General features: G+C 47.2%; 1 protein-coding gene across 2 annotated transcripts in view; it reads right to left on the bottom strand.

Annotated features, from left to right (window-relative positions):
• The window catches only part of LOC119456831 (sushi, von Willebrand factor type A, EGF and pentraxin domain-containing protein 1-like), a 169359-nt gene extending 156411 nt beyond the window's left edge, over positions 1 to 12948 (bottom strand). Inside the window, exon 1 of one of the 2 annotated variants that reach the window (XM_037718653.2) lies at positions 12267 to 12948. In XM_037718653.2, the coding sequence (XP_037574581.1) occupies positions 12267 to 12297 (31 nt within the window). In that variant the 5' untranslated portion in view covers positions 12298 to 12948. The remainder of the gene's footprint in view (positions 1 to 12266) is intronic. The other variant, XM_037718660.2, reaches the window with a different exon arrangement.
• Between the last annotated feature and the right edge of the window lie 1065 nt (positions 12949 to 14013).

Below are 14013 nucleotides of genomic sequence, written 5' to 3'. Positions count from 1 at the left end.
TTCTAAGGCTTGGGGCAAGAACTGAGGCCGCGAAAGGGCTATAGGGACCACCAATAAACGCAACCGCATTTAAAAATGAGCGAAAATAGTTTACGCACACCTCTACCTTGTCATACAGCACCGAAATGTCTGACTCTGTATCACTGATGCGTCCACGTTCTATTAAGAAAAAAAAAGAAGAAGAAGAACGTCGTTGTAGTTATTACTTAGTTGTCATACTATTTACTATCTTAGTATAACTACCCTTGGTAACAGTAAAGTTAGTTAAATTACTGGCTAAACAATGCAGTCTCTGGTACTAATGGGTGTCAGCTACCAATTCGAGACGCAGTTAGCGCCACCGGATACAAAGCTTGTAGCCTGCAATGCATATATCGGATCAGCTCTTGCATATTCCAGAGTGGATCCGATATATGTTTTACAGATTAGAAACTTTGAATCCGGTGGTGCTAACTACGTTTAGAATTCTTAGTTGAGACCCATTAGGTAACAGTGACTACCTTGTTTAGTCAGTACTGTTACTAACTCTATACCATTACCAACTGGAGTTATACAAAGGTAGTAAATAGTGTGACAAGTAGTAACTATTACGACCTTTTTTTTTTTTGAAGAGTATGCTGCTGGCAACGAACTCTGATGCCCAAGGTCAGTCACTTTTCTCCAAGTTGATTTGGCGTCATAGCGCTTGCACTGTGTCTACGCATCTATGTCAGAGCGCGCTTTTTGATTTTCGTGTATTCTTGGCATGGAATACCACACATCGCTGAAACAGGACGAGCATATGTAGGGAAAAATCTTTGAACGAATACGCTCCAGAAACAACTTTGCAACGGCGTACATGGCCCTCGCGATTCGTATACAGGCTTACAAGTTTCAACGTCAATTTACTCCACGAGGGAAAGCTTCTAATGAGCCTTTTTGTTGTACGGATAAGCCGGCCTGCAAGCTCGTCGAAACTGGCCACTCTGCTTGCACGGCCATCCAGCCTCCCACGCTCGTCAGTGACTGATGATGGGCGCTCGTATCAGAGAACGCGAAGCCCTGGCAGCCTGCTATCGCTGTGTGCGTCCCCTTACACAAACCACTGCAGTGCAAAAACATGTGCAGTCACATTATCCACTTCCGCCTTGTACGAACATCAGGAGCCAGACGTGCGAATTAAGAAATTGAAGAGGACCAAGTGCGTTTCGCCTGGCATGGTTTCTTTTGCACAAGTCTGATAAATATGGCAGTGCGCACAGAATAAGGAGGGATGCCTGCCCTGTACAGTCAACCACAAAAGTCTATGGGACACCTAACTGGTGGAGGAAAAAAAATGAATTCCCGCGAATCCGCAAATTCCATGTTGCAGAGTTCTTGCGGCCTACATAGCGATTCATTAAATTAGAAGCGCCATGTCTTAACAGGGCAGAAACTCATTTGTCGCGACACACGTGTCCTCTAAGCCTTTGTCACCGAATGTACATTTTGTTTGCTACGGGGTACAAACACATGCGCACCCATGATTCGCTTACATCTGTTAAAGCATCTTGTCGTTCCCTCACTTTTGTGTCCCAACGCAATGTCTCCAAACTTATCTGTGCAGCGCTGTGACTGCACTGCTCAGAGGTAACGGAACGATGATGTTTTACTTGCACTGGTAAGCAAGCTCCTCGCTGGTCTCTAATAATACCATTGGCCAGAGAAGCATTTGACAGGGAGCGAAAATGTAAGCGGCACACTATTGACCTTGGCTCACGACCTCGGGTTCGTGTAGAGGAGCCTACGCCGACAGTGCACTTGAAAAGTAACAAACGCAACCAAGATCCCGTCGTAACGTGCGGTGCAGCCAAGTCGAAAACGTTATTTAAAACACGTTTTACATTACTCATTGACATTCTTCACGTTTGTGAATAAAGTTACTATGACGCAACCCGTCCGCGTCTGAGTAGGCATAAAAGTCGGTTAGATTTGTTTTACCCAGATGAAAATAAATATAGGACTATTCCCGACCATATAGTGGAGACAGCTACATCTTCTTGCGATTAAAGAAGAAAAATTTACATTGCATGACGTTGCATGACGGAAATCCTTAGTGCGAAGTGGTGGCGATGCCACAGCTTCGCGCTTAGCATGGAGAACTAAATAATTATAATATCACGACTCTTTTAAATGAAGGTATTCTGTGAAAAGTGTAAACAGTCCGCGTACTTCGTTGTGCGCGATGTTCGTTCAGCTGATGCCTCGAGGTCTTTGGTTCCTTGCTGTTATGCGCGCGCTCCTTGATTGCGATATTTGGAGCATTATGCTCGGCTGATCAAAGTGTGCGTGCTGGAAGAGGAAACTGACTCACATAATTTGTCCTTGAAAGGGAAATCGGAATACGATCCGCGCTATAATGTACACGCTGAACAATTTGCTTCAACAACAACCTCCATCCGGACTGCTCTGAAGTGAGGCTTCTGTTCTGTGTAGGCTATAACTATGGAACTGCTTTCGAGCGATATGAATCACTCAATGGAATGACTGACAGTGATGCATGCCATTGCCTGCGGCTACAAAGCGAGCATTGTCCACCTGTGGCACTAATGTCCCCTATTGGACCTGCACAGACAGTCCCTCTCAAACGCATTCGGACGACTGGTCGATCTACCATTTTCTGTGCAGGCGACATCTCAACATACGAACCTCATCGCTTGTCGGCCTACAAGTCGATAAAAATATATTTGCGCTTAAAAGAAAGAAAAACCGATTTGTGCGTGCGCGCGTGCATGTTACCCCCGCGCCTGTCCTCTCTGTCTCTATCTTTCTATTCTCCTTCGCCCCTCCCCCAACATTACGGGCTCGCTACTAAGGGTATTTCTTTTTTGTAGCGTTTCTGTGCAGATATTGTCTATACAATATTTTCAAGTTTATTTTTTCTTTATTTTTGCCCGGACATTACTGCCACACTGAGTTATTCAGTTTGCATTATGATGTCACACAAAGGCCGGTGCCACGGCATCAGGAGCAACACTTTTTTTTTTCTCACATATATCCAAGACAGCTCGAGCCCGCACGTCTTGACGAGGCACGTACTGGACCCGGACTGACGTGCTATGGGAAGTCATACCGCCGATGCGCTCCTTTCAAGCGCCCAACTGCACAAAGCTCTACTGTGGACTTGTAGGGACCTCGTGCACACCTAGGAAGTGCTTGTTTTAGCCAACCGGCGGACGCCACTTCTGATTGACAATACAGCTTTTTCTCTATCTTGATTGGGATAAGTATGGCTTTATAATGCTGGTAAGAACGCGGCGCGCCATTTCAAGAGTGCTGCTTTTGCTGACGCCGCTGCACACACGATGCTAGCAGTAGACGTCGGCGTGCACTGCTACCAACGTTAGCGCAGCTGCATCTCAATGCTCGTAGGGGCAGCATAGAAAGACCGGTGTATTAAACACCGGCCCTTGCACCCTTAAATACCGTGGCCCCAATGTAAAAAAAAAAAACTGTTTTCCTCATTCCATCTCCGAGATGGACAGAGGTACAACTGCGCTTTCCATCCGTTGCACTTCCACTGGCGTGCATTCTCGCAAGGACAAAAAAATCCCGGAGATTACACAACTACCGGCAAAGCAGGTGTTTGTAATCAACGACATGACATTTTCAAGTCAACTTTATCTGTTCCATAGCAAGGGATTTGTGCTGACTTAGGGACAGCCCTGTGCCTCTGTCGCGCGCACCATAAAGCTTCGGCTGCACTGCTCAAGCTAGCAAGAGTGATGTCATCGCTTTTCCCGCAGTGAAACCCCCCGGGTGGTGTATCGAGTTCCCTCCTGGAACGCTGCGGTTACACAACGGAAGGCTAAGCACTCGCGGATGATACGGAGACGAAGGCACGACTTCCATTTGACGATGCGCAGCAGCTCACTTTCTGAGTTGACTGCGTAGCCGCGCTAAGCGGAAATGCGAGGAGTTCCGCTTTGGTGTCCCTGACACAGGCGTATCTGCAATGCCAGCAACGGTCACCTGAGCTGCTAGTCACAAGGAAACCATGCGCGAGTGAAGTCGTCTTCTGGTACTAAAACTACCTACAGTATTTATCCCCATTAACACCCACAGCAAAACAATGTCTGCAGTGAAAGTTTCCGATGTACCGATAAAAAATCACCTGTGCCGCTGAAGCACTAGCTGCAGGTTCTGTTAGAAGCTATCACGGCGGCACTTGAGCGATGCGCCACAGCGTGCTACAGTGTCCGTGTCACACTGAAAGTTTGGGATACCTTTAGTTGAGGGCATAACAACAATAAACAAGTTACAGGCATAATTCCGTATAATAAGCGCGTTCAGCCTAAAAGCAGACGGCAGATCCAGCCCACTTGTTGGAACCTATGTTAAGGTGGTGGTCCCACTCCGGCGGCACGAGCCCCCCGTTTTCAGTACTTTTGGACTAACCGTGGCGGCTCTTCTACTTATGATATAATGTTGTGGTATATACCATAAAAAGCTTAATTCTTGTAGATTCCAACTATATATATTATAAGGAAATTGATTAATGGGATTTAGAAATAAATGTTCAAGAACATGTAAGCATGAGATACATGGTTTTTGCGAACTGTGTCTCAGTTGTGACCATATTTAGAATAAACTACGCACTTACTGCATTTCGGCTTGCTCTGTAGCTTTAGGACATATTTATCTAGTTCCTAGACGTAGCAAAATAATTTTGAATTTTTACTTTTTGGATAATTTGCTTTTGAAAATTGCAAAATATCGCAATCTTTTGTTGTAAACAGCCCAACAACTACATGCTCAAGGAAGCTAATTTTTGGATAAAGTAGAGTTCAAGGAATTTACATTTAGGACGCAAAATTTGATTCATGTAACTTCATGAGTTTTCCTAATAATGCGGCTGAAATTAAGCAATATTTGGAATTCTGGTTTTATTTTTGCCCATTTTGCGGGAAGGTACTAAAGCTACGAAGCTGCGGTTTAAAACTAATAAAGGTACATGAATGACATTTTTCGTCCTAAATGGAAATTCCTTGAACACTACTTTATCCAAAAATTAGCTTCTTTGAGCATGTAGTTGTCGGGCTGTTTACAACAGAAAATTGCGATATTTGGCAATTTTCAAAAGCAAATTATCCAAAAAGTAAAAATTCTAAATTATTTTGCTACGTCTAGGAACTATATAAACATGTGCTAAAGCTACAGAGCAAGCCGCAATGCAGTAAGTGCGGTAGTTTCTTCTAAATATGGTCACAACTGAGACACAGTTCGCAAAAACCATGTATCTCATGCTTGTTCTTGAACATTTATTTCTAAAGCACATTAATCAATTTTCTTATAATATGTATAGTTGGAATCTACAAGAATTAAGCTTTTTATGGTTTATACGTCAACTTCATATCCTAAGTAGAAGAGCCGCCACGGTTGCTCCAAAAGTACTGAAAACGGGGGGCTCGTGCCGCCGGAGTGGGACCGCCGCCTTAAGCGAAGTTTTATTGAAACATGTCAAATATAAATGCGAAGACAGGCACCATGCGTGGAGTTTTAACCCCAACTGCGTGCCAAGGGGCTGCTCTCGTACTTCTCCAATCACAGAAGTTTCGTGTTGTGTCGCTTCGCGGTAACGCGCATAACCAATAAGTGCCTACCCAACAAGACGCTTCTTGGCTTTAACTTCGGTCAAATAACACCTGTGCAGAAAGCTTAGCCTTAAAGAAAATTGTGTGATAAGGAGACGCACATGTTAGCATCTATGCGAAGCGAAGCTTAAGTAAAGCCGCCTTAAGTGCTTTACAGCTAACGGAGACGCTTACTATTGGTTGATGACAAGTGTATGCACCGAAAACTACAAATCGTATAAAGCAACATTTAAGGAATCTGTACCTTTTGTGTCACAGTGACACATTCTGGTGGATTGGCCAAGAACGGCCACACCCCCAGTGGCACATACCAAATCGTCAAACTTAAAAAGCAAAATTAAAGGAGTCGTGGAAAATAATTAACCATCGGCTGGTGTGCTTAAGAGATATCTGTAAGCCGACATTATATGTTCAACTTTTATGTATAGGGAGTAACTTTTTGTTACGCAGAACAGACCTGCACATACGTGGTCAGCATACAAGGTTTATATGAGCCACTTCGCGGGTACGTACAGCCATTGGATGTATACAGTGCAACACGTGGATGTACAGCCATTGAAACAGATGCGCCCAACCTGTAAAAGCAGCAACTGTTTATCTGCTGAGCGCAGTGAGAGCAATAGGTGCCCGTCTACACATTCTGGCTAGAATGTGCTGTGGCGAGCAGGCTACCAACCCCCTCCTTCTCACCCAATTTACTAATTTTCGACTTCTTGCTTTTAGTACACGTTACAGGCTCCATTTCCCTCAAATGCCGCGTCTTGTGTACTGTTGCAGTTTTCGGACGTTAAACCCGCGCTGCCGCATGTATCGCGTGACATCCCGAGAGGAGCGAAACGGTGTCATTGCTCTTAGCCGGGCACGGCCATCGACTAGCGAGACACCTCGCGCCAGCAGTGGCAGCTTGCGGTCACAACAAAGGCGGGAGCCTGCAGCCGCGCACGGACGCACCAGATCCATCACGCGCGAACGAGACGGCCGCCCCGACTGGACTGGCCCAATCGTAATACGACACACGCGGCGGCAGCCAACGCCACATCGACAGGGGTAATTGCCTCGCAACGGACTACGCGCGCGCCGGCAACCGCGACTCATAGACGCGACCCCGCCGCCCGTTTGCTTTCCGTCTCGTTCCGCGTATGGAGGGAGGGCGGCCGGAGCAGCGTGGTTCGAGAGGCTCCGTCTCGGATTCCACTCCTATCGATCGCGATTTATTATGAAAGTAGTCGCGCAAGCAGTTGCACGCACTCTCCGGCACGTTGATCTGAGACAATGATGCTATATCATGGCGCGACAGTCGTGGCGTACTGGTAATCTAAACGCGCGCCCGCCGTGGCTGCTCGAAGCCCCTTGGAACAGCAATGGAGAGAGGGACGCAGCCATTTAATTTTGATAAGCACTCCTTTCATGTGCCTTACTGCTGGCGGAAAGAAACGCACGATTAAAGTTGCAAAAACAAAGTGTGGCCGGATTTGGGATGCACATATGACTTATCGAGGTACGTGCTGTAGACCCCTGCATGCAGACGGCCGATTAAAGCAAACAGCATTCTTTGCTCCTTGGGCCGTTTATCTGGTTGGTCGGAGGTTTGTGACGGTCGATGGTCGGACTCGACAATAAAAACGTTCGTTCGCACTCTCGCCCCCTGTCTCTCCTCTCGTTCACACACTCGTTCATTCACTCGTTCGTTTGTTCAGGCTATTTTACATTGAAAGTCGTCGTCGATGGCTTCAACACTTTTTTTTTTTTTTTGCTTAGAAATTCAGGACACTTTTCTTTCGCTTAGAAATGCAAAAATACTGCAGGACAGGAATACTTGTTACTAAATAGCATGTGTTCTATATTATATTCGCATTACACCATTCAAAGAACATTAGATAGCGACGACATGTCTTTATGTATCTTAATTATGGCTACATTTTTTTACAGGAGTACACCGCCGCAGTAGTTGTGGTGTTGTGCACGAGGCCGCGGCAGCCGCATTCCGACAGGAGCTGATTCGAACGCTCGTATAGATGCTTAGACGGCAACGGGTATGAAGGAATCAGACGGGAGTCATGGCTTAGCACCGGCGCATTCCAAACGCGTTTTTTCTTTGCTTACACCATTCTTACCCGTTGGCGTCTAAACATCTATATAGCTCGTGCACCGTGCTTTAGGTGCACGTTACAGACCAACTGGTCAAAATAAATCCACTTCCCCTCGCTACGACGTCGTGTTTATAGCCGGTTGTACGCTTCCGGACGTGCTAAACCCCAACAATAATCAATCTACAGTGATACACAATAAAAATGGTGCAGCGAGGTTATGAGACGTAGTATTGCTCGGACATCGTATACAGACAATTTCGGGACGCGCCCTTCATCCCATGTCTCCGAATGCTTGAATTGTGAAAAAAAAAAAAAAAAAACTTGTTCGCCTCTAGCGAATGCTCTTGTAAGCGCCGCCAGAATGTCAGAGCACTGGGCATTAAAAAATTGCAGCGTAATAGCAACCGAATTATAGGAAAATGAAGCGGTATGCTCTCCAGCCTGCGTTTATATGCCTGTCATACTACCTCGCATATATGCCTTTCATACTTCCTGTATATATATATATATATATATATATATATATATATATATATATATATATATATACGCGCGCGCGCGCACGCACGCACACACACACACAAACGAGGCGGTCAATAGTCGGCCCCGATCCTCCAAGCCTGACCGCCCCAGTATGGACAGCGTGTGGTCGAACTGCAGTGCGGTGACTGCCGTGCCATTGACCGATCCTTATCGCAGAACACAGATGACAAACGCCTTCACAGAAACGTATCACGCTCGTACACCGCTACTTATCTTGACGAATCGCATACCGCTGCTCAAGAGCTTGTTGGTGCAAACCGCTACGCTGGCAGAGTATGCAACAACGTGCCCGGTAGTGTCCTGGTTTTTTTTTTTTTTTTTTTTTTTTTTTTTTTTTTTTTTACACACACACGCTAAGGCGACGGTTGGAGCGAGTTGGTATTCTGTGACGTTTCACCCGCCGCGGTGGCTTAGCGGCGGCGGTATTGCGCTGCTATAAGCACGAGGTCGCGGGATCAAATCCCGGCCGCATTTCGATGGGGGCGATGCACACACGTTAAAGATCCTCCGGTGGTCAAAATTAATGCGGAGTCCCTCACTACAGCGTGCCTCATAATCAGATAGTGGTTTTGGCATCTTTCAAGTTTAGCGCCCCGTCTCCTGTTTCTTGTTTTGTCCCGTTTCCTTCACTCATTTTGAGTTGCGCTAATTCAAGAAAAGGTTTGCGCATGCAGTTTGCCCCGTCCCGACAATTTGGCACAAGCCGCCGTTAGTTCATTCAGAGCAATTCTAAAGCATTTTGCTTTTTTTTATTGCTTTTGCTCAGAAAAGCTTAAAAGCAGTCAATAGCAGCAGTTCATATATCTGGGATATAACGTCTCAATGGTGCACCTGAACTATGAGAGATGCGGTGTACGAGCGCGCCGAATATCAAATGTTCTTCCGTGACCTTCGCAAAACTATTAAAATAACGCCGTGCTCTGGCGTTAAAGTGCAACACAACAATTCTGTCCGCTTGAGGCGCTGTACATGTGCACCTTAGAAAATTTTGATTTCTGCTTAGCTTGCGTACCTGGAGCCGCAAATTTCTTTTTCAATGTTTCATCATTTCTCAATTTCGGTTAGATACTGGCAGCCTGAATCAAAGTTCTGCTGCAATCTATCATTAAATTGTCCTATTCATTTAAATCCAACAAATTCAACTAAAATCGGTATGGCGGTCACCAAACAGCAGGCCTGCGCTTCACAAGGATTTAGACATATTTGCTGTGGAGACCGAGCGTTCCTTAACTAACAGTTGAGAAGGCCGTTGGTGTGCGACAGTTCTTAGCGCGAAAAAAAAAAAAAAGGGGGGGGGGGGGGGAGCGGGAGGACAGGACAAGGAACTAAAGCGCTGTGTGCCCCTGTCTTTACCGGAAAAAATGTTTTTCGCACTATAGAAACTATGTTGTAGCTAGAGCGCTTCCTTGCATTTAGCAGTATATACAGTACAGTGCTATATATTAAACGAAAAAGAATTCCTTGACCAATCATTCATGCAATCAGCACGTCGAAATGGGGTAAATATGGGCACCGTGGGGAAGACAGAGGCAAAAGTAATTTGTAAAGAAAACAGGCGCGCAATAAATGAACCTATAAACCTCGTTTAAGTATAATGACATAGACTGGCAGTCTTTGGTGCGTCGTTAGATGCAGCGTGGAGCATTTGGGAATTTCACACACGCGTGAAACTAACGCACGGATCAGTCCTCAACTGCACAAGTAACTTGGCGCAATAAAAAACACAGACAAGAAAGGCAGACAAGCGCTGTCTATTTTTTATTGCGCCAAGTTACTTGCTCAGTTATGGAAAACCAACTAGCCCAATAATTAACTATTCCAGCCCTCTTTTGAATAAGCACACATAACTATAACCAAGGAACTGAGGGATGCTCGAAAATGCAGTTCTGTTATAAGACAAAGTTTCGTCGGCTTTCAGGTACCATGCTCAGCGATCGAAACGCTACACTCCGAGCGCATGGCTGCCGGCTCTTCTTGCGCCACCACTGAGCCCTGAGGACACCAAGCTGCTTAACTGTGGTATACGATGAAAGTGAGAGTCTTTGTGACTGCATTTGGTCCCCTAGCCATCACCGAGCGCTCTCCGATGGCGCTAATAGCGCCGGCGGCCATACGGTCCGAGTATCGCGTTTCTATCGCTAGCACATTTGTAGACTTAATTTAAATTTAAAAAGATACCAAGAGAAGGGAAGCGCAGTCGAGGACGGCAGAAAACTATAGGTGGAGTGATGAAGTTAGGAAATTCGCAGGCGCAAGTCGGAATCAGCTTGCGCAAGACAGAGGTAATTGGAGATCGCAGGGAGAGGCCTTCGTCCTGCAGTGGACAAATATAGGCTGATGATGAAAAGGTTCAATAAAAATGCAGTTTTACGGGCCGAAAATCACGATCTGATTATGAGGCGTGCCGTCGTTCGAGACGCTGGATTAATTTTGAGCACCTCGGGTCCTTTAACGAGCGCCTAATGCCCGTATTTTGGTGGTATGTGAGTGCGTGTTATATGGAGAATGTGGTAGGTTCAATTTATGAAATCTGATTTGGGATAACAGGCTCTAATCTAGCCTGTCTTCGCACTTATTTAATTATTTAGGAACACCATCAAATTTCATCATTGTGAGCATTCATCACTTTTTTCGTAATTTAGTTTCTATGTCGCTTTCAACTCGTGTAAAAGCAAATGCATTCTAAAGTTATTTATTGCCTTTTGCTAAACTAACTGGAAGGTATTCGACCGCTTCCCGCCGATGTCGAGGTTACCCATGCGTTAAGGTTATTGCTTCATTCAGTATGCATGTATAAAAACCACAACGTCAAATGCACACAAAAATTATTGGGTCTTTGAACGCATGCGCTGCGAGTGGTAATGGTTATGCGCATTTGGTTCTTTAGCAGACAGAACAACAGAAGAAAAAGCTAGATTTGTGACAAGTTTGCCTGTCGTGTGCCATTTGCTGACTGACGGTAGCAAGGAGCCGCTTCAGAGCGCACACAAGTTAAAAAAAAAAAAAAAGGAGCAAAATACATCGGAGAATTTCCACCCACCTTAACCAAAGAACAGTAAAGAAAGCTAAAATTCAAGAAGACATTATTGCCAGCAAAGTTTCCGGCCCAGCAGCGGTCGAAAAATATTTCCGAAACAAATTAAATTTACCAATGTACCACCACAAGCATCTCAGCAGACTCGAATTCACGTTACGACGGTAGAACTACTTGTGAAACCATACACATTAGCAAACAGATGCCTATATAGTAGGCATCTGTGTGTTCGTCAGACACTCCTGTCACTATATGGAAAGGCGCCACAAAGAAACAGAACACTTGATTCATTGCGTCGCGTCTCACTATCGGCCAAGTGAAACTGTCGACAGCGATACGCGACGTAAGGAACCTCGCCCACCCATTCACTTTCGCCCTTCCGCGCCGGCCGTCTGCAGCGGGCGACGTGTGGTCGAGCACATCACGACGCCGCTAAATAGTACCGCGTGCATTCACGCTTGAGGCACCGATCTCTCGCACACTGGGCTCAACACACGCAATTTTCGTTCTTCGGACACTAGTTTCTGATAGTTCTACAGGCATACAGGCGTCAACTACAGCCACACAGGCGCCGACACAGCGTGCGGCATTGGGAAACTCTGTAGCGTAAGCGCCTCGACAATTTTGCAACGAGACCGCTTATACAAATCTCCATAACGCAGGCAGTTGAGCGTTCACTGACAATTGCAGAATGGAGCCAAGAAAACGGTTTTACCGACATGACACTTCCTCGTGAAAAAAAAAAAAAAAAAAAAGCGGTAAGGAAGCTCGCCCGGTGACTACGATAGCCTTGCCATCATCAAAACGAAGAAAACATTGTCTCGCTTTGCGATTATTTGGTTGCACGTAGGTTCCGGTGAAAGTCCCTTCGACATTCGAACACTCGCGCCGAGGCGAAAGCCACCGCCGCGTCGCTAGCGCGCGTCAAGTGTGAATGCACGCTGCCCGCCTGACGTCGGGGAAACCCCGGGAAGGGCTGTTGCTCACCGTGCAGCCAGAGCCAGAGCCGGGGGGCCATGCGGAGTGGTAGACGGCGGCGACGACGGCACGAGCCCGACTAGTAGGCACGCGGTGGACGCATCTCGGGAGCAGTGCCGGGAGCGGGGCTGCTGCCTCGGACAGAAAAAAACACAGTGCCTCCTTGCAGCGGCGGGCCGTCGCGCTTTCTCAAGCCTGCCGCGGGCGGTCTTCGGCAAGAAAGCGCGTGCGCCCCAACTAGTAAGCGAGCGACGCCGCGAGGGAGAGAAACGAAGCGAGGAGGGGGGCGGCACCCATCCCCGCTTGAACCGGCGCTGCTCGTTTGCCGGCTTCCGCTGCTGGCGCCCAGACACGCGGGCGAACGCGCGCCAGACCGCGACTTTGGGGACCCCCGCACGGACACACCTGCCTCGGGTCCGCCCGGCTAGAGACGCGACGTCCCCTAGCTGACCGCAGGAGCGACGACGGCAAGGCGTTGCCGCCCATGCAAGCCGTTCATCCACGATAGCGGCGCACGCCGGCGCCAGAGATAGAGCGGCCGAGACGAAGGCGGATTGGCGTGCCCCCCTCGCATCGCCGTGCATGCGATCTCACCGGCCGCCCACGCGGTCCGGCACCAGCGCGGTGACCGTGACACACGGGACGAACAAGAAAAATGCGCATACCGGATTCGGGTGAACCTGCTCGACAAAACGTAACGCCTTACGTAACGCCCGTCGCTGCAAACTCGCCGAGTGCTAGCGCAGTCGTCTGCACAACAGATAATTCATGAGAAGCGCCGGCAAGGACACGGGTGTCGCGGTACGGGTGTCACGCACTTAGCGACGACTTAATTTGATGCCGATTGCAGCACAAGCCTTCAAGCCGCCACCAAGTGTTGCTCGTTTCCGTTAGTCATTTCGCATCAAAATTGATTGCCAGAAATCACTCTGCCACCACAAGTTGATTTGTAGGCTGCGTATTCAAAGCAGTGACCTGTCTTTGTGGAAGTCGTGTTTTTTAAGTGAGTATAACATTACGCATTTCGTTTAATTTTGCATACAAATATGCTGATCTGTCCACTTCTGGGTGGACCTACAAGTATCTCCTAATTTATGGAGACTGTTCAGACTGGAGAGGCAACGGAGCTGGACCTGTCCGAAGACCTGCAACCGAAGAGGACCTGTCCGCATAAGCTTCCCCAAGTTACTGCACTCAAGTCGAAGCCCATCGCTTCTGGTATTTAGTTCCTGCGACGCTCGCCATGTGCTTGTCATATAACTGCGTAAGATGTAATAAAGAACTACTGAAAGAAAATTCCATTTAGTTTGTTAAAAAGCACCAGGTGCGGCTTGTCCGCAGGGAACGGCCGCTGATTCCTATCGCAGAACGCGCTGATACGGCGAGAACACTTAAGATTACATTGTGTATAAAACTGCGTGTTTCCTGATAAGGGTGTAAGCGTTCCAAAATAGTTGTCGTTTGCATGCTCGCTGGTGAGGAATGTTCCCGATATTGCATATTATAGCGCGCTAGGAACGCAGACAGGAAGAAAAGCGACTCAGCGTAATATTTCAGCTTGTTTTCTTGGTTTATTTTCAATAATTATGGGGTCTCACGTGCCAAAACCACAATCTGATTATGAGGAACGCCGTACTGGCGGGGGGCTCCGGGATAATTTGGACCACTTGGAATTCTTTAACGTGCGCCTAAATCTAAGTACACGGGTACGTGTTTTCTCATTTCGCCCCCATCGAAATGCGGCCGCCGTGGCCGG

Source organism: Dermacentor silvarum, chromosome 1 (genome assembly GCF_013339745.2).
Source record: "Dermacentor silvarum isolate Dsil-2018 chromosome 1, BIME_Dsil_1.4, whole genome shotgun sequence".
NCBI lineage: Eukaryota > Metazoa > Arthropoda > Arachnida > Ixodida > Ixodidae > Dermacentor > Dermacentor silvarum.
Note: the sequence above shows the minus strand (reverse complement) of the source record. Positions and strands in the feature narration are given on the sequence as shown.